At 41.7% G+C, this 25,338-nt stretch overlaps 1 protein-coding gene across 17 annotated transcripts in view; it reads left to right on the forward strand.

The window, feature by feature from the left end:
• The window catches only part of ZMAT4 (zinc finger matrin-type 4), a 241,404-nt gene that overhangs the window by 190,970 nt on the left and 25,096 nt on the right, over positions 1-25,338 (forward strand). For all 17 annotated transcript variants that reach the window (XR_006287567.1, XR_006287569.1, XR_006287568.1 and 14 more), the window contains one exon: positions 6,039-6,266. Coding sequence is in view for 14 of the 17 variants with exons in the window: in XM_043536401.1 (XP_043392336.1) it covers positions 6,039-6,266 (228 nt within the window). In the remaining 3 variants the exon portion in view is untranslated. The remainder of the gene's footprint in view (positions 1-6,038; positions 6,267-25,338) is intronic.

Consider the following 25,338-nt stretch of genomic DNA (forward strand, 5'->3'; position numbering starts at 1 on the left):
CAGCCTGGAATCTTTGAGACGTGCACACACCACCTTCTGCACTGGCGAGCATCGAACATCAAATGGTGTAAAACTGAATGGGCTTCTGCTTTTGGGTTAGCCTTGTGTGTCATTTAGTCCATTCTCCTTGATTGGGACATACCACGAATAATCAGGGTTTTAGTGGAATATATAGTGTGTGAGTACAGTAAGTAGACAGAGCAATTTGTACAGGGAGTACTTTTTACCTGAACTTTGCACAATGCAGTAAGGAGGAGTTCCAGTGAATGGGGAGCAGCAGGTTTTCCAAACTGCACCTGCTTCCCTGCAGGCAGGGCCAGCGTGTACTTAGCACTTAATTAAGGCTATACATGGAAGTAATTCTTCTGCTGTACTCCGTGCTGATAAGGCGTCAGCTGGAGTATTGTGTCCAGCTCTGGGTGCCACATTTCAGGAAAGATGTGGACAAATTGGAAAAAGTCCAGAGAAGAGCAACAAAAATGATTAAAGGCCTAGAAAACATGACCTATGAGGGAAGATTGAAAAAATTGGGTTTCTTTAGTCTGGAGAAGAGAAGACTGAGAGGGGACCATTTTCAAGTACATAAAAGGTTGTTACAAGGAGGAGAGAGACAATTGTTCTTAACCTCTGAGGACAGGACAAGAAGCAATGGGCTTAAATTGCAGCAAGGGCGGTTTAGGTTGGACATGAGGAAAAACTTCCTAACTGTCAGAGTGGTTAAGCACTGGAATAAATTGCCCAGGGAGGTGGTGGAATCTCCATCATTGGGGATTTTTAAGAGCACGTTGGACAAACACCGTCAGGGATGTTCTATATAATACTTAGTCCTGCCTTGAGTGCGGGGGACTGGACTAGATGATCTCTAGAGGTCCCTTCCAGTTCTCTGATTCTATGTTCAAGGCATTGGACAGTAGTTGACACTGATTATTAAGAGTAGGGGAGGATTGTGAGCTGGTAAACTATTAGAATTGGCAATAATACACAAGGAAAGCTACACTTCATTTAATTAAAATTCCACACAAAAATACTGCATTAAAAGAATCTTAAGCATATTAGGCAACCCATTTCCTGATTTTTGATTGCTTCACTTCGCGGCCTTAACTCTGCCCTCTTGTGTGCGTGCATTACAAAGCAGTCTTGAATTACATGATCACATACTGTTTTCCTGCCATTTATCTGGATTGTGTTCAGTGCCTATACAGGTTTATTTGTCCTTTTGGAATGCAAGGCACTGAATTTTTAGACAGATTGCTTTTATTTGTTGAGAAACAAGTGATTTTATGAGGAAAATGCCATCTGGCCTCTCCTGAGCACTGCCTGCTGCATGTGAGTTCTTTTGGAGAAGTAATTTTGTCCTTTACTTGCATAATAAAAACTGTGTGAGGCTCAAAAGAGAGAGCAGAGCTCGATACTATATTTCTGTGGGAGAAAGCACCAAAGTGTCTGGGACCTGAGCTGGAAACATCTCAGCACTGTATGTACGGAGTTAGCAAGAAATGTACGGAACAGTACAGTGTGTGTAGTATGGCATGCCTCCAGCAAGGCTTAGGGGGGCATATGTGCCCAGTCCATGCAAAGCGTGGGTGGGTGGGTTGGGAAACGTCATATATCCTCAGCTAATTTAGATGCAAATGAAGGTGGGCATAAATATTGGATATTAAACAACTAACTACATGACTGTGTTTACAAAGCTGGGAATTATTAGCTTTTGCACAGAGAATTCTGCACCCTCTGAATTGGAGACCAAGACGAGGCTCCTGGTGACATGCAGAAAGCTCTCGCCTAGGAAGAGCTGCCAGAAGCAACTAAAACATCACCTCTGAATGACAGGTTTCAGAGTAGCAGCCGTGTTAGTCTGTATTTGCAAAAAGAAAAGGCGGACTTGTGGCACCTTAGAGACTAACCAATTTATCTGAGCATAAGCTTTCGTGAGCTACAGCTCACTTCATCGGATGCATTCCATGTGCTTCAGAGAAGGCAGCTGGGCCACATAAAGGAATGCATCCGATGAAGTGAGCTGTAAATTGGTTAGTCTCTAAGGTGCCACGAGTACTCCTTTTCTTTTTACCTCTGAGTGAGAGTCATGAAGTTCAGTTACACTTGTGTATGTAACCCCCCTCTGTTTGCTGATGGACAGGACACTAACAGTAGTTACTGGAGTCAGTGGCCGCTGCCCTGACACCTGCTGTGAGACGGAGGCTGTGTGATCTTAGTAACCCATATGACAGGGACCAGGAAATGGAGATCAGTCTCGGACAGCTTTCCTGTTTCTAACACCATTATTAGAGACGCAAATAAAAGTGCAGCATGTGATGGGATGTGGTCGGAGGGGGACACTCGGGCTGTCGTATCCAAAGGCTTTGCTCCGTGACTGACACAAAGCCATGTATGAAGCTCTCTGTGTGTGCCAAGCTCTGTGATTGTAACCCCGTGGTGGGTGGGTGAGTAGGTGTGGGTGTGACACTATTTCCTTATGTGGTCTTAGCCAAGCCACTCGAAAGTGAAGGACTTTGAAGGGTGAGACATGGATACTGAGGGTCTCTCTGCATGGTCCCTCTCTGCTGGCTCCCATCCAAACCAGACGTCTGGGCAGCACAGGAATAGGGAGGGAATCTTTGTCTGCTCAGGGGCATAGTTGAGACAGGAGCTGGCAGACTGGCCCATCAGCTCCCTGCGTGGGCTGTGGAGAGGATGTGTCCCTGTCACAGGGTGACTGGCCCCTTTAAGTGGGAGCAGGGTCTGGTGCATCTGTGGCTGATTAGCTGCCTCCCAAATGTGCTTCAGAGAAGGCAGCTGGGCCATATAAAGGAGAGACTGAGCGCTGCAGGAAGGGGTGGGCGAGAGTTGTCTGAGAACAGGGCGAGAGAGGGAGGACAGCAGGGAGGTGCTGGAGGGACAAAAGCTGAAGGTGCCCAGTAACCGAACTGCTCGTGATGTCTTCTGTGGAAAGGTGTTGGGAGGGCTGGCTGGAGCTGGGGAATCCTGCCAAGTTGTGGGGAGTGAGGAAGGCTTGTGCAGAGGCTCCCAGGAAACCGGGAAAGGACCAGCCTGGTCAGTGTAAGCAGGGCCCAGAAGCAAGGGGAGTTGAGGAGGCAGGAGGATCCTAGGAGCAGAGCTAGGACTCTCAGGCAGGGTGGCCAGGGTGCCCCCTTTCAGCAATGGAGGGCTGTGGTCCTGAATAGACAGTGCAACAGGTAGGAGGACTCCTAGGTGAGGAGACCTGACTGGGGCTACTGGAGAACGCTTGTGGGAGAGAAGTGGGTCTTGGCACGATCAGGGTGGGGGCCTGGAGAGGGGCCCTGGACCTGGCTCAGAAAGAGCTGGCTAATGGCTCTCGGGTGGGTGACCTTGGCATGGGAGTGAGGAGCTGCTGTAACCTTGTTCGGCTTTGGGAGGATGTGCGTTTACCAGGAGGCATCCGCAGACTGTGGCGTATCATGTGAATAAAAGGCTTTGCGTGTGCTACAGCGAGACCATGCTCCTTTTCGTGGGTGAGTGAAGGGGGCAGTGAGGCAGGAGCCCTCTTGTGGCACAGCCTGTTCCAGGATGGTGCCTTGCCCCAGGATTTTACCTCAGGATTTCTCCCTAGAGCGCCCAGAGCTCTCCCCAGTGACGTGGGCTCCCGTCCCAGCAGAGAATTGGGGAATTTGCCTGGGGCTGTTGTGCCAAACAAGTGGCCCTGCTGGCAGCTCCCCATCAGGAGACTGCTCTGGGCTGCAGACTCCTTCACAACCTACCGGGAGTGGGGTTGGGGTGGATTTACCCCAGCCAGTCCCAAGTCCCGCTCTGAGCCCCCCGCACACAGTCCCTCGCGCAGTGGCAGTGTGAATGGATAAAATGTGGGGAAGGAACAATAACAACACAGAGTAAAATCAGTGAGCTGCATTAGCTTGAGAGTAAGGGTAGCTAGGGTTCCTACTTATTATTTGTACTGGAGAAGCACCTAAAAGCCGCAGTCAGGATTAGGGCTCCATTGTGCTAGGCAGTCTTCAAGCACACGGGCTTTGCCCCAAAGGGCGTACAGTCTAAGGCAAGCAATGGATGTGGGAACGGGAGACAGAATTATTTAGCAGAACTGCTCTTCTTTTTGTTTCTAACTATACCAGTGAAACAACAGCTATACAAAAAGAAAAGGAGTGCTTGTGGCACCTTAGAGACTAACCAATTTATTTGAGCATAAGCTTTTGTGAGCTACAGCTCTGATGAAGCATCTGATGAAGTGAGCTGTAGCTCACGAAAGCTTATGCTCAAATAAATTGGTTAGTCTCTAAGGTGCCACAAGTCCTCCTTTTCTTTTTGCGGATACAGACTAACACGGCTGCTACTCTCAAACCAATAGCTATACAGTGAATAGACAACACCGTCACTTTGTGGATGAAATAAATTCAACCAGGGTAAGTGGAAAGTCCATTAGCCAATACAAAGAGGAGAATAAATGTCTCCACAGAAGAGTCAATTATATAATAATTTTGTTAACTAATACCCAAAGGAGCTCATTTTGTTAATACTCTGTAGTGTATCAATCTTGCCAGCACATATGAGGTATCAGTCTAGGATATTTTTCTCTTCCTAAATGGTTCCCCGATCAGGGCTTAGGAAGTAGGAGAACTATGTTTCAGAACCAACTGTAATTCAGGCAGTGAAAATCCAATAGCTTTGCCATTGCCAATAAAAAACAATAGACTCTTACAAAAACCCTGAAAACTGATAAGGTCATAAGTAACATTAGAGGCAAGATACAATTTCCTTAATGAAAGCTAATAGAGATCCTTTCATATGCCGGTCAGCTGAAGATTTGTAACTTGTATTAACACTCTTGAACCATGGGGGAGATCACAGAGGGTTCAGGTCATAATTATGTGCCTAAATCTATCGTTATTTTGCTCACTGAGGAACTTTGCAGAATCAAATAATGAAGTTCTTTCATCACTTTGTCAGTCCCTCCAGCTGCAATTTCATTAGAGCTGAGCTACAATAGCGGTGAAACCTTTGGATCAGAAGAGATCTCAAACTGATTTTTAGAGTGCAAATTTTCCTACTCTTATCCCAAGAAGCATATTTCCTGAAAGCATAGTTTTAAGTAATTATTTTGATATTAAACATTTTATTTAAAATCTAAAAATGGAAAACCACATGAGCTAAGTGTGCCAATTAAGTACTAATAAGTGTGTATTCTGGTATTCCAATAGCATCACAATTTTTACCTTTTTATTATAAATTAATTTTTCTTTTATCAGCTGTACTTTATTCAGCAGAGAGATCACAGCAAACACATGCGGCTCTTGTTTTGCATTATGACTAATGATCCATTTTTCTTTTGAATCCTTTTGAATCAGGATCACTTTTTAAGAAGTAGACTGCTAGAGCCTTCTGGTGACTTTGAAGAGGACTGAGGGGCTAAACCAGAAGGTTTAAATGTTGGTGGCACCTATTAATAGTGTATTAAGATATTTGAGCGAGGGGATTGACTACTGAATACGGTCTTTATCTGTGGCATTTTAAAATTCTTCTGTTTTTTTTTTCCTATTCTTTTCTAAAAACAAACAAACTGAAAACAAGAATGTTCAGATGATTATAAATCTAACAGTTTTCCTACCCTGAGAAATGTTTGGTTTTATACATGTAATGTCCATACATAAGGTTATGCTCTTTGATTATTATTTTTGATTATTCTTCACCAGTATGTTTATATTATAAGTAGCAGTTTTAACAAGAAAATGTTAACAGGTAAAGTTTAATAATAAAGCATGTAACTATAACTAAAAGAAGCTTTACTTCCTGAGCTGGTGTAAATGCAAATAATTGAGGAATAGTTTCATGCTACCTAAGCACACTAACATTTCTGTTTTAAGGGAGATGGTAGATTTCTAAGCCATACCATTCAAAATATGTAGAGCAGCAGTCTTTGCAATGGAAGGTGCTAACCGCTGCTAATTCTTCTTTGTGTCAAACGTGGGGCCTGTCTATTCAAGGTTCTGGTATGGTATGAATAGTGGTTGGGCTGGGAAGACTCCATGTCTGATTGTTTTCTTTTACAGAAACCACTCTGAGTTCACTAAAGCAGCCGCATGCGGATAGTTCTCCTGTGGTGTCTTCACCTCACCAAAGAAGAGACTCAGACAGGTACTGCCAGCTCTGTGCAGCCTGGTTCAATAACCCCATGATGGCACAACAACATTATGATGGCAAAAAGCACAAAAAGAACGCAGCCAGGGCCGACTTATTAGAACAACTAGGGAAGACCTTGGATCTAGGAGAGTTGAAAGGTAAGAGCCTGTCTTGAACATAAAGAATCTGTGCTTTGAGAAGGAAGATTCATCCTCTGTAGGTTGTAATGTGTTTGCAGCCTAGTGTCTCTCTGTTCACCTTAGTCATTTCTCTTAGCAGTTAGCAGATTCCAGTCTTGTCTGGTTATAGAAGAAAAGGATGCAGTGTTTGGCTCATGCTGCTCATATGCAGCTCTTCATGACTTTCCTTTTTCTAGGATAGTTTATTAATGTAAAAAGAACAAGGAGTGCTTGTGGCACCTTAGAGACTAACAAATTTATTTGAGCATAAGCTTTCGTGAGATACATGCATGCATCCGATGAAGTGGGCTGTAGCTCACGAAAGCTTATGCTCAAATAAACTGGTTAGTCTCTAAGGTGCCACAAGTACTCCTTTTCTTTTTGCGGATACAGACTAACACGGCTGCTACTCTGAAACCGTTATTAATGTAGTGTCTGAGCCTTAAGGCATAGCACACAATACAGTAAATACATGTTTTAAAATCAGCACAGCTCACTAAGATGAATACTAATTTTTAAAAATTGTAAAACATTAACTCAGGCCTTCCACCAGGCTCAGTTACACCTTTAAAACCACAACCCCTGAGACAATATTCAAAAACACAGTAACAAGTATATACATTATTTCATTCAGGTTATAAGGAGCCTTCCTTTTTCTTGTTTTTGTGGTCGATAAGGCAAATAGGGTGACAACCTGCATACCTTTCTGTGGGATAACACTCTGCAGTCATCGCAGCATCATTCAGAAGTTGGTCCTTTAGGATATCTTGTTCCTCTTTCAAAGAAGGAGGATCTTAGAGGTCAGTGTATGTCGCAATTCCCTGGCAAACACAGGATCACTCTTCTAGGAGCCACGTTACAGAGAGAACGATAGTCTAGTACTTGGTGCAGTGTGACTGGGAGTTGGACTCCAGGGGTCTATTCCCATTTCTGCCACTGACTTGCTGTGTAGCCTTGGGCAAAGGACGTCCTGTGCCTCCATTGAGGCATTTGTAAAATGAGCATAACACGTATCACATTCGATGTGTTGTGACTGTTTTGTGGAGGTTTCTTGCCTTCTCTCAGAAGGTATGCTAGGCAACTCTCTATGATCAGCTAATGGACCTTCCTTGACCCTGCTCCACTTGCTTAAACAGCATGCACAGCATCAGACCATGTCAGGGCACCAAAGGAGACAAGTCACAACCTGTCTCTTTTATGTCTGATGTTTGCTTAGAGAGCAAATGTTCTTTGCTGCCTCAGCCTGAGTTATCAGCACTTCAGCTCTTACAGAAATACACATCTTAATGACTTGACCTCTAAATTCTTTAGTGTTTGAATGGCCTGTCTTTTAAATAAAAGACAAAAGGGCTGTCCCCATTTGGTAGCTGAAAGTGACTTGCTCAGCAGCCCATGTAAAGCTATTAGCTCTCAACATTGACCTTGAGTCTTACCTTTGCATCAGTCAAAGGTGTGAGCCTCACCTGGAAATTCTTGCTTAGTAGCAACACGCTCAGGGCTTAACTATAATTGGTTATGAAAGACAACAAGTTGTCTCTGATCCTCCTTTCACTGTCCTGTGCTTGATAAATACTCTGCATAAATATGTATGAGAGTTTGACTCAGATTCTCTGTTGGTGTAAATCAGTGTAGCTTCATTTACTAGAGCTGTGCCAATTTACCCCAATGGAGGATGTGGCCCAAATGCTGAGAAGACTATATCATTATAGTGTGAAAATGCCTAAAAAGGGAAAACTATGGAGCTCCTTTTAAGGCACAAGTTTCATTTTGACGTAATATGGCCCAATATGTGTCTACAGGAATAATAAATTGAAATAGACAAAGGAAGAGGTACTAGTTGAGATTTTCAAACCAACGCAGGGATTTGGTTTCGCAGCAGGACATTCCATATCATTTTCAGTTTTGTTCCTTTGAAGGAAATTACTATCTCCCTTCAGGTTTCAGAGTAGCAGCTGTGTTAGTCTGTATTCGCAAAAAGAAAAGGAGTACTTGTGTGGCACCTTAGAGACTAACAAATTTAAAAATCTCCCTTCAATAACTAATAGACAAACCGTAGATTATGAATTTCTAAGCTTCAGATAAAACCTCTGCTTTCTCAGGTTCTGTGTGTGCTACACAGGGAGAGCCAGTGTGGCTCACAATACCATAAATATGATTCATAGGCTGCCTCACTGCCCCCTGCTGAACATGTGCAGTGAAGAATAAACTGGGACAGTGATACGGAAGTGCTTACTACCTTGAACTGTGCTGAACTCATGTGTGGATGGGAACATTAGTAGCAGTAAATAAATCAATTGTGGAATGTTTTATTCATGTAGTTATTGTCTAGGGGAGTTAGAAATGAAGGAGTTTAAGGTACCTACTGGTCCATACTGTGTTTCTGAAAATGTTCTGCTGTTCTGAACTCCATGACATATTTTGGATTTGCAGATAATCTGGTATCAGTAAATCATGCATTAATGGACAGTGCAATTTATAGGAGAGAAGGAAACATAAACATGTGTACACAGATGCACGCAGACTTCTGTGAGAGAGGAAGAGAGGGCACCTTGCTGCTAGTACTGGACATTTTGAGGGGTACTTTTTCCTATTTTCAGTGATCAGACTTTTCATTTTGGAGGAGAAAATGCCATGCCTCTCCTGAATGTGCAGCTAATGGACCCAGTTCTGCAGCTTCAGTGGCCCCAGAAGGATTCCCTTGCCTCAGAGAAGGCTCCAAAAGTACAGGGCCATTGTGGTAGCTCCTCCACCAGGCCTTTGCTGGCTCCTGGTGCAGGAGAAAAGGGGATATTATTGGCCCATTCTTCAATCCAGGTGACTCCTCCCACTTTTACCTGGTGTATGTTAGAGTGGGCTAAAGGCTGCTCCACCTGGATTTTGGGATTGGGCTGGTGTCCGTTCTCTCCGAGAGTGGGGAGCAGTGCTTTGCTCATTTCTCTGGACTTGCACTGAGCATAGAATAGCTGGCCAGGAGAATCTGGTCCAATATTGACGTAAACTTCCATATACCATCCAAGTCAATCCGCCCAGTTCATTTAAAAGCTCACTTCTGGCCATCTTCTAGCAATCTGCTAACAGAAATGTTATCAGAGATTTCATCTAAAAAATGACAGGTTTCAGAGTAACAGCCGTGTTAGTCTGTATTCGCAAAAAGAAAAGGAGTACTTGTGGCACCTTAGAGACTAACCAATTTATTTGAGCATGAGCTTGATGAAGTGAGCTGTAGCTCACGAAAGCTCATGCTCAAATAAATTGGTTAGTCTCTAAGGTTCCACAAGTACTCCTTTTCTTTTTTCATCTAAAAAATGTGTGCAGTCAGGACCATGATGTTAAGCAAAGCCTATGCACTCTTAGGATAAGACCCTGCTCCAAGCCTCCTCCAGTAACATGATCATTTTACTGTTTAATTCCCTTATTTTGGTTGGGTAAAATTGCACTGTTGTTGCTATTAAACATAGTTTTTGTTGCAATTCTTTCTCTTGTGAAATTAGTATTTCACAATCTTCTGAACGGAAAAGAGATGACATTTGTTTAACATTAGTGGCTGCTCACACATGAGGCATGTTATTCACTATTCATTATTCTCTCAGGCATTCAGCAATCATGTAATTTCAAGTGATTTCACATCATTTTCTACATGTCAGAGGCTTGACATACTATTTAATAAACATGACATATGATCATAACACCCAAAGGGTCTAACCACAAACAGAAATTCCTCATTTGCTAATCGTAACTTTCAGTTCCTGTCTGTGATTTCCATTTATAGACTCAATCCAGTGGGGAACAGATCTGTTTAGCTGGTATAATAATTGCAGAACATCATTTGAATCCACATCACAATCAGAACAGATTGGTTGATTTTAGGAGTTATTGGAAAAGGATACAGGGCTTGGTTCTGATCTTAAAACCGTATTAATGCCAGTGTAATTTAGCTTCCGTGGAATTATTCCTGATTTACGCTCATTCAGAGAAATTGAGACTCAAGCCCATTCCAGTAAGTCTGCGTTCTGTTTTGGTTAGAGCTGCTCTTGAATCAAAACCTCAGATCTCCTTGAGCTTTGGGGAGATTGGGTGTGAATCCAGATTCTAACTTTGTATCATCCACAGTTAATTTTTGTGGAACAAACAAAATTAATATTATTAATACATCAGAATTACCATTATTAATACAATGAATCAGTTTTTCAAAAGCACCTAAGTTATTTAATCACCTAAATCCCCAATTTCAAAAGTGACTTAGCGCCTTAGGATCCCTAGTCCTAGTAACTTTCAGTGAGTCTTGGCCTCCGAAATCATTTAGGAGCTTTTGAAAATTGTACCTATTCTGTATTTAGACACCTGAGTTATTGCATTTGTCCTCCCACCTTCACCTACTTGTTGGGTAGTGTGACAAAGTTCCTGCTCTGCCTTGTTGGGTCTCGTGCTTATCGGCAGATTTGCTCGCCTTGGAGCTTCACAGCAGCCCTCAGCTTGGCCGTTTTTCTGAACCCACAGTCCAGGTTGACTCCTCCTGTGTCTGACCAGGAGTTGGGAGGATTTGGGGGGAACCCGGGCCTGCCCTCTACTCCGGGTTCCAGCCCAGGGCCCTGTGGAATGCAGCTGTCTAGAGTGCCTCCTGGAACAGCTGTGCGACAGCTACAACTCCCTGGGCTACTTCCCCATGGCCTCCTCCCAACTCCTTCTTTATCCTCACCATAGGACCTTCCTCCTGGTGTCTGATAATGCTTGTACACCTCAGTCCTCCAACAGTCCGTGTTCTCACCCTCAGCTCCTAGTGCCTCTTGCTCCCAGCTCCTCACACGCACAGCACAAACTGAAGTGAGCTCGTTTTTAAAACCCAGGTGCCGTGATTAGCCTGCCTTAATTGATTCTAGCAGCTTCTTGATTGGTTGCAGGTGTTCTAATCAGCCTGTCTTAATTGTCTCCAGAAGGTTCCTGATTGTTCTGGAACCTTCCCTCTTACCTTACCCAGGGAAAAGGGACCTACTTAGCCTGGGGCTAATATATCTGCCTTCTATTACTCTCCTATAGCCATCTGGCCCGACCCTGTCACAGTAGTTACATGGCTAGGTGCAGTTAGTTTTGTGGTCACATGTCTCTCCTGCAGGAGGAAATGGTGCCCATAATAAATTAGAATTTGGCAATTGTTTGTATGTTGGTTGATGTTTGCCAGGGGCAGGTGTTTTGTCCCAATTTGTCAGTCCCTGTCCAGAACAAGCACAGAGTTTAATTCCTGCATAACTCGCAGGGTGGACTTCAGCAAGAGCTCTCGGCCCTGTTTACATTTGCAGCTTCTTGTGCTGCGTTCAGTGAAGTGGAATAGCTGCGAAGAGTCCAAGGATTTCACAGCCACTTTTTGGAAATGCCCATAGCTCACACACGAGCTTGAAATAAAAATGAGGCAGAATGTTTTTCTCTTCCGAAGTGCAGGACGGAAATTTAGAGAATTAAAATTTGCTCCCTTCTAGTATCCCCGTTGGGCCTTGCTATCCCCAATATCCACATAGTACTGCAGAGATTTGTTTGTTTTCTCATACTACAAGAATTTTCAAAATTTTAAATGTTTCCTGTCCCAATTTGGGACAAAAGGTCAATCTCAAACTGAAAATCCAGAAAAACTTTAGATTGGATCAATCCAAACAGTAATTTTAAAACATTTTGTTTTAGATTTTGACCTTTTTAAATTTAAGTATAAATTAAATTTAACTTAATTTCTAAACAGTCATTTTCACCTGAAAAAAATATTTTTCCTTTTTGAAAATGTTGAAATGGGATGTTTCAACAATTTCAAATGTTTCATTTCAAAAATGGTTTCAAAACAGAAAATTCATCAAAACCAACACTTTCTTGCAAGGGAATCAGCATTTTTGATGAAAAAAATATTTTGATAAAAAATTCCCAACCAGGTGTACCAGATACTGCTAGCAATTAAGCCAACAACAGCCATCCTAGTAAACTGGATTAATCTTTTGTTGCTGAAAATGTCAGAATCCACTTATAACATGTTTTCTCCACTGGTATTGTATTAACAAAGTCCTCTTTCAAAAGAGGAGAATTGTTTATAAATTCCCTTCTCAGACCTCACGCTCTAGAACATGAAAAGAAGGGCTGCAGGCATGCATGTATATATGTATGCATGGATAGAAAAAAGGCCCATTCTTGATTATTACCCCACTCTTTCTACGGACATCCCCAGCTCTGTAAAATCGCTGGAATGTAGGACTTTCCATAATGGATCAGATCACTGACCTGCCTGCTAAGTTTCATATTTTGCCTGTGGAAGTGGCAAACACTTCGTGCTTCAGAGGGAGATGGCTTCCGAAGTCATTTAGGGGCTTTTGAAAATTGTACCTATTCTGTATTTAGACACCTGAGTTATCTGTCACTCTCCATAATTCCCTGGACCAGCTGAGTGTTGCTATAGTTGGGGAAAAAGGACTCCTTCCTGACCCCTGCAGTGATCAGTTTATGCCCTGAAACATGAGATTTTACAGCTGAGCTCCTACTATGCATAAGTAGTAAGTGTTGAGCTACTGGGCATAAAATCACCCAGTCTTTGCAGAAATTACACTGAATGCATAACAGTCCAGTGAGTACAAAGCAGCACTGCAGGGACTGCAATGTCCTTCCTAGGAATAACATGTCAGAGCTGCTACAGATAGTGGCAAAGGCTGCAAAACACCTGTGTTTGGATCAGCGACTCAGCAAATACTGCACTGTGCTGCGGTGCGGGCTAGTACTGCCCTCAGATTGTGAAGTTGGCAAAAGAATGCTGGTGAGGGCCTGAGCTCTTTGGAGACAAACCCACCCTGCTGTTGTGGCATTCTCACTGCTCTTGCTCATGAGGATTTCTTAGCTGCTGGTTGTCCATGCCGGTGGTTGGCACTCTCAGCGGTCTTGTCTGCCAGGACTCTAGCCTTTGTCCCAGGATGAAGTCCCTGTTTGAGAAGTTCAAAGAAACTTTTGGAGGCAGAAGGATAGCTCTGAATCTAGGTTGCAGGTACGCTGGTAGGAAGTGACAGCCTCATGGACTCACAGTTTCCCCTCGGCAAGGAGAAGTGAAGCCAAGTGATTTATTCTATTTAGATACTTGAGGCTGTCAGCCTAGAACTGTGTCTGTGGCTAAAAGCCATCAGACAAATCCTCTGAAGAGTGCTGGCAGCGCAGATAGGGAAAAGCATCCTTCCATTCCTGTGTCTGCGCTTCTGCATCTCATACGGAAAAGCTGCATCAGGTTAGACTTATGCAGCTCTCCAAGGCTCTTTGTGTGGCTTGATTGAAAACGCCTATTGTTCTGGGTAAACTAAAGAGCTCATGTCCTACTTCCTAAAAGGAAAGTGCAGAATCTTTCACTGGGTTTTAGGGATATATACATCATTTACTTCGACTTCTAAATAATTACGTGTCTGGCTGATGGGCCACATTCACTTTATCTGGCTCCTTCTTCAGAGATGCAAATTCGGTATCAGCGTTAATGCCCTGTCCTGATGCAGATGGAAGGGATTTAAGACTGTTTGTTCTACAAAATGTGCCCCGACGCTCAGAATAACGGTGTAGCCAGAAAATGGTCTTTTTCACTTTTTTTTTTTTTTTTTTAATTAAAGGCTGACTGCAGGACCTTTTCCTCCATGTTGTTAGCTGGGAAGCTAACGGTGTCTTCTGTTAGACAGAAAAAGAGATGAAGGCAGACCTCTGGATTGTAACTTGCTTTAATCAGTGCGAAATTGCCCAGTTTACTCTCTCTCATATTTTTGTATTTGTCAATAAGCTTGCAGACTGTACTCTCCCATGCTCTCCATTCCCTATAGGTTCTATTTTCTCAGTATTCACTGGATGGTAAACTCATTCCATTTCAAGTGATCCCAGGTGGCTTGCAACATCATGTTTTAAATATTAATTCTGTTTTGACTACACTGGGAACCTAATGTTTGATGCATTTTATAGTATTGGTGAGCAGTGTAGCTTGAAGTACAAAATTCCAGCAATCTTGATTTTCTGATAATGGTTATAATAAAATGTATATTGCTAAATATGAACCTGTATTTGGAAAAATAAATGTGGAGCTGTAGCTCCGGACAAATGAGATTTATAGAAAGCTAAAGCTTCAACTTTTCTTTTTTTTTGTTGGCCAAGTGTTTGTTCTGAAACTTTGAAGTCTTATTTTCTTTTCCAAAGTAATAAATAAACAAACACATAAAAAAGCCTCCTAAATGGCATTATTTCTCTACTCTCTGTGCTCAGCTCTAATCTGAGGTATGTGGGATCATGACTGCATAGCCCTGGAAATCCGATGCTTTGCCTGAGCAGAGGAAGCTTTTCATGTTGTTCAGGAATGGATGTTCACATGTCTCAGATTAGAATCCAGCCCAGTGTCTGCCTAAAGTGTCCCACACCGGTGTCAGACGTGCCAACTCGATCTCTTCATAAGCGCCAGCTCTGATAGTCAGCAGGTCCAAAAAAGCTAATGCTGTCATCTGACTGCCTTTTCTACCTTGTGACAAGCTTCAAACCTTTGTAATGTTCTTTCCATGAGCACTACAAGAACATGGATTTTTGTTTCAGAGTAGCAGCCGTGTTAGTCTGTATCCGCAAAAAGGAAAGGAGGACTTGTGGCACCTTAGAGACTAACCAATTTATTTGAGCATAAGCTTTCGTGAGCTACAGCTCCGATGAAGCATCAGATGAAGTGAGTTGTAGCTCACGAAAGCTCATGCTCAAATAAATTAGTTAGTCTCTAAGGTGCCACTAATACTCCTTTTCTTTTTATGGATTTTTGTTTTTCCCCTAATGATTTGCTGCATTTGAGTGCTGTTTGCAGCCCTGGTTATGTTTAGCCATATGTGAAGTAGCATACCAGTTTTTCTGCGTGTATGAGGACTTTATCTGTCTGAGCAGGTTATCTTCCTGCAAACTTGAGAGAAGATTTCGGTCACTCGAATTACCTATACGTTGCAGCGGGTGCTTCCAGAGGTTGGTGTGCGATCTTAGCACAGCTAGTGGTTTATCCTGTCTTCCAGTTGTGACCCAGAAAAACTAAGGAAAAGAAGTGAGAGGAGATCGGGGGAGAGTGAGGCGGGTCCCATTCCATGCATTGAATCGGAAAACATACCATGGAAGAGAGAAATTAAAAGCACTTTCCTCTCCCTTAATGAGGTGTGTGTTCGGCATGTTGGCATCCTTCCACCTTGCTCGCTATTGAGTTTTGAGTTCTTTGCTGCAAGCAAATAAAGGTTTTTCTGGATTTGAGTCAGTATGTTATTTAGGTCTTCATGTGGGGAAAAAGGCCTTCCAGGACAAATACGATGGAAAATCTGAAAAAGTCTTGTGTCATGATGCATGTGAGATGGGTGGATATGCGCCAGTATGGGAAGCTATGGTTGTGGCCCTGGTTTTACTGCATCAGTAAGAATCCACATGACTATGTTAAGTTGAGATTGACAAGTGATGTGTGGGAGCTATGTGCTTAAACAGGTGAGCAGTATTCTGTAATAGAGTGCACAAAAGCCAGTGAAGAGGTCCATAGAGTTTTGCATCAGCTCCCCGTGTCAGGATAGGGAGCTGGGATTGGTGCTAGGACGTCACTTCGTGGTTGGTAACAACAACCTTCTTGTAGTCTTTCCTGTTATGTGCTAAGGCACAATCAATGTTGACATCGCTGAGCACGATTTGCATGCCAGTCTGACCCTGATTGAACTGCAATGGAGACAGCTAACACTGTTTTGTATCCCTTTATGGTTCCACTGTTTACAAATATAATAACAAGAGTATAAAGTTTGGAATCTTCCTGTCCAACATATGAGACTATTCAACAATAGTGAATGTAAGCTGCTGCATTAGGTATATTGAGTTCCAGTTTGGCCGTTTTAAACTTTCCCCAAACTGCACCAAGCATAAAACAAATTGCTTTCTGCTCCATCAGGTCACCTTTCACCAGTTTTGCTTCTCATTTGGCATTTTTTCTCACTGATCTCTCTTGTTCCTCCTATAAAGTAGGTGGCCACTGCATGGGCAAAGGCCATGCAGAGAAATTGACAGGTCTTTGAAAGGGTTTTTATGGGCAATTTAATTATGGGTTCTGCTTATTGCTAGCAATGAGCTGAAAGTATATGTCAAAATCCTGTCACTTTGAAGGCTGGTCCAGTTTGTGAAAGGTCTGTGTTTCACTGTGTGAGTTTCCACAGTATGCATTTGATGAAGTGAGCTGTAGCTCACGAAAGCTCATGCTCAAATAAATTGGTTAGTCTCTAAGGTGCCACAAGTACTCCTTTTCTTTTTGCGAATACAGACTAACACGGCTGTTACTCTGAAAACTGTGTGAGTTGTGCATCTTTTCCTTTGCTATGTCCTGTGTATACTTTGAATGGAGAGAGTGAGCTAATAATTTAATATAAAGACTTTATCTTGTCGGTATTTATAACCTTAACTTCTGTTACAATGACAAATTAGCTGCCTATATATCTCACTTGGTATGATACCAGACCTAGATACTAAAAAAGAAAATGAGATTTCTGTAAAGCATGAAATCAGGCAGAATTGTCTCTCTAGCCCACTGTTACCAATTCCTTATTTATTTTACCTTTGAGGGAATAGGTTGTTTCCCAATGAGAATGCTTAGCACAGTTCTGGGAAATTATTTAACCCTGCCCATAAGGTCTGCAAGAAGAGCCTCAGCTGAGGTCTTGCGAAAGGTCCACACAAGTCTCAAACACAATTTAGGAAACTGCTCAGTAGGGTCCAGCATCCCAGAAGAACAGCCAAACAGCTCCGGATGGGACTGCTGTGCCAATGTGCTCTAATACCAGTGTACCAAGAGGTCTAGGCTGCTGGGAGTGAGAACTTCCCAATTCAAGTTTTTTAAAAGTTCAGGCAGACTAACAACTAACACCACCAGATGCCATAGTGCACCAGAACCAGTACAGCTGTCCATGTGCTCCCTAGACACCCATCTGTTCTGGTCTTTCCTTTGGATTTCTCTGACTGGCAAGCAGTAAAAACCCTGATTTTATTTATTTTTTTTAAATAGAAAAAATGGGGACGTAAATTCAGAGATGGTCTTGAATTTCTTGTGCTGGGAAAATGGAATTCTATAGCTAGCACCTTGGAACAGGAGCTTTCTGCCAGAGACCATTCAGCTTCCTCATGGAGGAGGAATGCAAAGGCACAAGGAGAGGTGATGGGATACTGCCTCAAAAAGGCAATTACAACAGTGGTTCTTTAGAATAAAATATGGTGCTATTTGGTGTGTCTGGTCTCTAGACTTCAGAATGGAGATGGCTATGCAGGAATGTCATCACTGGAAAACTCTCCTATATTCCCATAGCAACAAAAACCAATAGTGATTAGATGCAGATATATCTTGAAAAATTAGGGCAGAGTTGGATTTATTGTGTGTCCTCAGCCTATAATTTCGCTATATGCAGTATAAGTACTTTTGGTTCTATGCTGTCACTTTCATTTAGTGAAAAAGAATTTAACAAGTGTTCCTGTGGAATGTGTTTTAATGCACTTTATGCAGAATGACATTAATAAATAAAGTCATTAATATTTTATTTGCAGCATATAGGCGTGTATTCAATTTTATATGAATACATGTCAGGTTTCATGGAGGGGAACTCTGATGTGTTATGATAGTGCAAAGGTAAACACAAGTGCAGAAAGAACACTAATCTTTAAGTTCTTCCTAATTCTAACTCATTACTTCTCACCTGTATAACTGAAACAAAAACCACTATCAAACTGGGCTCACTTCCCTTTAGAAACCATTTTGCCTTTTCCAAATCCCATCTATTCCAATTGTCTTCACCAATCCTGTGAAGCTCTATGCCGATGCTCCGACACCTGTGCTCTCTGGCAAAGAGTTAGGGCAGGAAAAGCCAACAGGTTTGAAAACAGGTGGCATGTCTTTTGGCATTTGAGGTTTGCACATCTTGGTAGATAAGAGTCCTCCTTTGTCACATGTCAGTATTAGCAGCGCACTTGTACTTGGTGGGGATATTGGTGCATTAGAGTTTTGGTTTTTATTAGGATGTCTTGTGCAAAAATGCTCAGATACCCAGGTCAGATAGATAGTCATGCTGCCAATTATGCAATGCCATGGCCTTAGCAGCTGGCAGCTCATGGCAGATTTAAAGTAAGAGTTTCAAAAGATCCCAGCTTCCATTTAGGCACCAAAATGAGAGCCAGATCTTCAGAAAAGCTCAGTATCCATCATGCACCTGATAAATGCTGAGCTCTTTTGAAATCTAGCCATGAACATTCTGCATGAGCCTAAGCATAAAAGTCAGCTGGTGTCTGAAGGCACCTAACGCTGAATTTGTGACACAGTTAATGACACCTTCTCTCTTTAAGCAGATATATGTCTGTAAATAATTTAAACCAAATGTGACCCCTGTGTAGAGCTAGCTGAAAAATGCAACTTTTCTTCCATAAAAAAAACTTTGAACAAAACAATTTCGTTACAATTTTTTTGTGGAAAACTGATTTTTCAACGAAAAATTGGATGTGAAATGAAAAATTTTGTTTAGCCTTGGTGTTCGAGCCGCACTTCTTAGATCCAGCTCAGTGCATAGAGTAAAAATCAAAGGATCAGGATCAGCCTTGACTGGGATTTCCTCGCCACTGTCAGTTTGGGTCACAGTCTTAGTATTATTTAAACCCAGCTTTTGGGGACTAGCACAAAAACTCCCAACTTGTGCTGCTCTTACTGATGTGAGCACGTCTCTGTTTGAGCGGCAAAAAGGCCTTCCTTGCTAATACTGGATTCTACGTCACTTTGTCCAGACCTCAGTTGATTAGAAGACCTGTATTTTACAACGTCACCCTTTTAGGCTGGCATATAAGCATAAGTCAGCCAGAATATCATTAATTTTGATCTTGTGTCCTGCAGTTCTGTTAACTGTTGTCCTTTATTCTCTGTTTTAAGATGTTCCATTTTCTAGATTATCCAGAGCTAATTTTATTTCTTTGCCATATTCCTTTAATTTCACACTTTTTAATATTTTAAATGTGAAAGTCGGTCTGAATACATATGTTAGTTCAGAGATTTTGCAGCCTCTCTCCCCACTGCAGGAATTGTATCGTTCTCACTTAGCTTCGTGGATGCTGTCACGAAAAGGGCTGCTGATGCCGTATGCCATGAGTGATGCTTTTTTGCACTGTTATATTCTAGTCAAGCAAAGAAGGGATTAATTATCTCCGTGTGTATGCAACCACACTTTGGTTCCTTATGAAATATAGTAAAAAGAGACCAAATAATCAGGATCTGTCAGGTTTATTGCTTTAAGTCAATAACAGTGTAGTACAGGAAAAAGGTTCTCTCTGGTACCAGTCTCTGGGAGCCTGTCTCATACAGCATTGTTACATTCACCTCACATAGAAGGTGTGCTCCAACCGTTACAACCCTAAAGCCATCTTTTTATACCCTACCTGTTTACCCGTAAAAGGTACATGCTGTCATCCGAAACTAGAGTTTAACCAATCAGCTTTCTGCTTTGTTTTGCTGATACCGTGGTGTACCCCTTATCTCTTTATTCTGAATGTCTGCTGCACTCCAGATACCAAGTGTGAAGGCACCTTGTAGGCCTGTACTAGGGTAGAACAATCCTATGTCTTGTCCTCTTCCTTTGGGACATTCCAGTACTGGCCTGTGAGAATAATTCCCTGCCTGCTGTTATGATAAAACCTGACAACTTTCCTATCTATTTAAGCCAAAGCTTACTTCATTTAATGCAAGGTGTTATGGGATATTTAGCATAAGAGAATGGGATAAGTAAAGATACAGGCCAGCTTTTCTGCTTCATGCATACTAATGTATATATGCTGCAGAGAATACATTTTATTGATATGACACATTGATATATAGACTATAATGTACTAGCCAGCATATATTGGTCAAGAGGCTAAAATGGAATCCCTGTAAATTGCTGTGTTCCTGCTGGCTAGAGGTGCCTTGGTAACAGACAAAAGATGCAACAGTGCAACTAATATGCTACCACTGAGCCAGATCCTCAGCTGATGGAAAGTGAGGTGCCTCCGTGAATTGGTCTGTACCAATGTAATTATTGGTACACTATTTCAGTTGAACTAATTTATTCCAGCTAGGGATTTGGCCAACTGTGCTTAGCTGATTGGGGAAGTGTGTTGTTTCTGAGCTGGTTACATTGATCTTTTTGATCCTTATCATTCCTTGTAAGCCTTTCCCTTGCTTAACAATAGTTTAGCATTTTGTTGAAATCCAGCATGGTGCCTCATGATAGTTTCAGTACATGACTCCTGATTTTAATCTCAAATGCCAGCTAGCAAAGAATCCTTTATAGTGCATACAGATGCTGATCTAATATCCATTTTTTGAGCTACACAGCCAGTGCACCTCACCTGGAAGCTCACTCAACATTGATGAGTCTGCTAAAGACTAACAAAGTCTCTAAGGTGCTACAAGTCCTCCTTTTCTTTTTGCGGATACAGACTAACACGGCTGCTACCCTGAAACCTGTCATTGATGCGTCTGTTGATAAACTACTTTTGCTAATCAAAGGTCATCGTACAAATTTGGTGACAAGCTTTTTATGGCATGAAATTAAAATTGATGAAAATGAACAAAATCCTCAGCCCGTGTTAAAATCAGGTTCAAGTTTACTGCTTTGGAGAGAGAAAAGTAGAAATTTCTCCAAGCAATGTATGACTCACAGTTTTGTCCACAAGGGCTTTATCATTGGATTCCTTAGTTGCTGGCAAAAAAACAGAGTAAAATTTTAATTTTTGCCTATTAAGGAATGTGCAAATAACTGATATGAAACACATTTTCAGTATTTGGGTCCGTGCTGTCTGTGTAAACAGTTTCCACTGGATTTTATATGCCATGTTCTTGCAGTATTATTATTAATGAAGGTAATCTAAGTGAAGAGACTCAGGAATGGCCACGGTGGAATCTGGAACAAATTATGGATGTACAATTGAATTTACCAGGGCATTAAGGCAACTTAAATGGTGCATAGGTTCTGTGCTGACCCTCTACAGAGAGGTGAATTTCACCTTTGGGTTCCACCTACTGGTTTAGGAAGTTTTACTTTTGACTTTACATAAAAACATCTGATCGGTCGTATGCTTGACGTTCTTGAGCACTCGTCCTCCTGCTGTGCAACAGCATCTGTTTTCAGTGACAATCAGTAAGCTGATTGCGACCCTTCCTTCCAAAGAGACAGTATTTCTCCCCAGCTTTACATAAACAGCACTCTCCTGGCATTATTGCTCAGATCTTAAAAGTAGCAGAAAACTGTTAGGAGCACCTGATAATCACAGGGAATAGCTGGATTTATGTGCACAAACAGCTTGAATATGTAATTCATCAGGTTCACAGGAAGACTTACTCATTACTTCAAGAACAGAGAAGTAACCTATTATAGTCCAGGAGGACCTTCCAAAACACTTCAAAGTGTAGAACTTAGGCTCAGCATGAGGGTTGGCAGGTGGAGGAACAAATTTTGAAAACATAAGTGAGATTCATCTTTATGGAACTAGACTGCAGAATAAATCAAGCAGTATCCTTTCCAGCATGACTGCCCGTATCATCGACAAGTACTTGGGAAGCTTTTACAGGAGGATGAGTTATGTGACATCACCGACACTGAATTTTTATGTGTAAAAATGGTGGTTGTCTTGCGCTGCAATTACCTTTGTGCAATGCAACCATGCTAAATGAATGTCTGAAATTATACGGTTACATGCATACAAGTGAACACACTAAATAACGAGGAGTAATGGATCTTGGAATCATTTGGTGCATACACAGTAGCAGCTAAATGTACAATATTGCTGCAGACTGCGTGTGGCAAAATTCTTGGCTGGATTAAATTTGAAATGAAGGGTTTTTAAAAAAATGGTTATATATTGAATATTTCTGCACAATAAACTTATCATTATGAGAGATTAGCAAATGGGGGATTACACACTGCTAGGAATGTGAGCATCTCAAGCCTAAAGCATAGGTAGAGAAGTAGAGTTTGCATTCCAGTCCACTGTCTGCTTCCTCAAGAGGAGAAGCAGCACGGAGTAATAGAGGACACACAAGTATTTGTCCAGGACACTATGTCCACTAGCAATGACTCTTAAAGTATCTGGTGAAAATCAAGGCAGGATGAGGCCTCTAAATGATATTTACATCACTCTTCCTTTGTATTAGACCTTGCCATTTCTAGTAAATACATTGGCTTGATTTAAAAATTCCAGCATTGTGGAAAACAAATCTGTTTGTTAGCATTTTAGCTAGCATGCTAGGCATTGTTATCTGATCAGCATCTTCAGCATGATGCTGCCCATGAGATGAAGAATTACACTAAAAAGCTGTGCATTTAACACGTCTCACTGTGTCTGTAACATCCTAGCAGGATCCCAATAATGGTGCAATCTTGCTCTCCCTGTCCAATGTCATTGTTTTCTTGGCCAGAATAACCACTTAGGCAATATTTCCAATTTTAGGAAAGGACTTCAGTGTGTTATGTCTATTTGTTGGGCTCTTATTATTGTCAGAGACTATCTGGTGCTATAATAAAATCCTATGTGGTTCCAATATTTGCCTAATCCACAGCTGTAAATCATGTGCTAGAGAAGATATGATCCCCTTTGAATCCATATTATCAGGGATTCGTTTAAAAAGAATAAGCAGCAGGGTGTGTATAATCACATATGTCCCTACAGAGAAATAAATGTACAACAGACTAGAAAGGAGCTTGAGCCACAATGAGGTGTATTTGAGAATATCTGTGACAAATACAGTGTCTCTGACTTGTGCTAATGTAGACTGCAGAATAGTAAAGTTACAAATTGTATTGAAAATTAGGTGCCACAAGATGGCTGAAGACTGTGTAGTAAGAGAAGATAGGGGATATGATTGGTCCAAGTAAATAGTCAGCTAGAGCAGAAAACTTAGAAACCTATCATTCATTAATCTTTGGTGATGTACGGAGCGGGAAATATTAATAAGGAATTTGAATGGTTCTCTAGTAATATATGCACCATATTGGGGGACTTAAAGTTGCAAACGTCAGAAAGTCCTTATTCACCTGAGTACAGTAGCCTCGTTGATTTTTAAGTTGGCTGCTCACTCACAGGAGAGAGGGCTACTCCTGTGTGTAACGCACAAGTTTAAAAAAACCAGGCCCTAAATTAATATAGGAGTTGCATTTCCTTCCCAAATGGCTTTAAACATGTTTTACAGTGAATAAGTTATTGGTAAGGGCAGCTTCCAGGCAGAATTTTATAGGAGTAGAAGTATAGTGATTCCGTCACTATGATTATGCAAACTCCTGAAGAATCTCTCGAGGTCTGAAGATGCTTCTTAGCAACACAGGAATTGCCATAGTGGATCAGTCCATCCGTCCATTACTAGTCCCTGTAACCAGTCAACATCTGAGAAAGGGAGGGACTTGGGCTGGTCCAATAAGCAGTGTCTCATTGCTTCTCTTGTTCACTTTTACTTGAGGGTCAGTACTACTCTATTCATTTGCCACACAGTACATACAAGCAATTATCCCATGTTTAAAGATTGGAGCATTTCTCTCTTCCCATTTTTGCTTGCTTTAAGAGTTGGATTTCTGAAAAGATTTTTGCGGAGAAATCTGATTTGACATCTGTTGGATCTTACCAATTACCTTCAGCACTTAAACTACAGTCTGTCTCAAAGGAGATAATCCTAAAATGAGGCACAGGACAAGATTGAATGGCTTAGATGGCACAATGAGTGTGTTGTGCTCTTTTGAGTTGTCTGCTGCAGTCACATTACCTCAAATGCTGATTGACTCAGCGTTCTTTACAGCAACTTTTACTAAATGTTCTGACATAGCTGGAGTCACTGGGAAATAAATCTGGACCTTTGGATTCACCTGTTTGCTTTTATGTCCTTGAAACTGTCATTTCATCTAGTGTTGAGGACAAAGATACACACACTTGCTGAACTTGCCCCAGACTAATGCAATTATGTAGGCTGGGAAAGCTCTGATTTGTTAACTCTGCAAAAGTTATCAAGTTCCTTTTGTCATTTAAATTACCAATGACCAAGGGGCTTCCAATTAAATGAACAGGCTAAGGGTTCCTTTTTTTGTGCATTTCCATTTTTGAATCAGACTGCAATAAAAGGAAAGCTTGACTCTTCTGCCTCTTAGCATCCACATAATTTCTTATTTCCGTCTATAGAAGAAGCAATTTAAATAGTCAGATGGAATTCCTTATTATTTTAACCCCTTTAAATATTCTAGAAGGGTCTTTTTGCCTTTGAGAAAGGTTGCTTATTTCAGCTGCCATTCTCTCTCTGTTTCACCAGTTTTCACACTTAGATGGTTCTGGGCGATATCATGAAACAGTGGCATGCTGCCTTTTTAATAAATGGTCACTGAGTTGTAGCAATAAGGAAAGAGGTGAATCGAGTTATATTTGGCCAAAAAGTGTTAACGTTGTTACGTTGACAGCAAATTTATAATCTCAGAACTGCCAAAGACTCTGCAGTGATCTTGCTCCCAGGGAAGACAACCACTCGGAGGGTGGTGAAGCACTGGAATGGGTTACCTAGGGAGGTGGTGAAATCTCCTTCCTTAGCGGTTTTTAAGGTCAGGCTTGACAAAGCCCTGGCTGGGATGATTTAATTGGGGATTAGGCCCTGCTTTGAGGGTTGGACTAGTCGATTCTATGATGTACTTCAGTGGGAGACAACAGCAGGCCTGTGGTTTGTATTTTGCACACATGCACTACCCGGACTCTGACTCATGGTATGAGTGAGCTGCTTCATGAGTGATGGGGAGAGAAATTTGTAAACTGAAAGTGAAAGGCTCTGACACTCACAGCATGAACAAAAGGAGCACGCTTAGTATGAAATTTGCCCAATGACATAATGTCATTCCAATTATTTGTTTTCCACCAAGCAAATTTTATTTTTTATAGCAGTATATCTAAAAGAGGTGGGTGTGGGTGTGTGTGCATATATATAATGCTGAAATGAATATGTATATTAATATAAACCAATATACTCTTTCTACAATCAAACATTCTAGCAGGAGGAAAA

Source organism: Chelonia mydas, chromosome 26 (genome assembly GCF_015237465.2).
Source record: "Chelonia mydas isolate rCheMyd1 chromosome 26, rCheMyd1.pri.v2, whole genome shotgun sequence".
In the NCBI taxonomy this organism is placed as follows: domain Eukaryota; kingdom Metazoa; phylum Chordata; order Testudines; family Cheloniidae; genus Chelonia; species Chelonia mydas.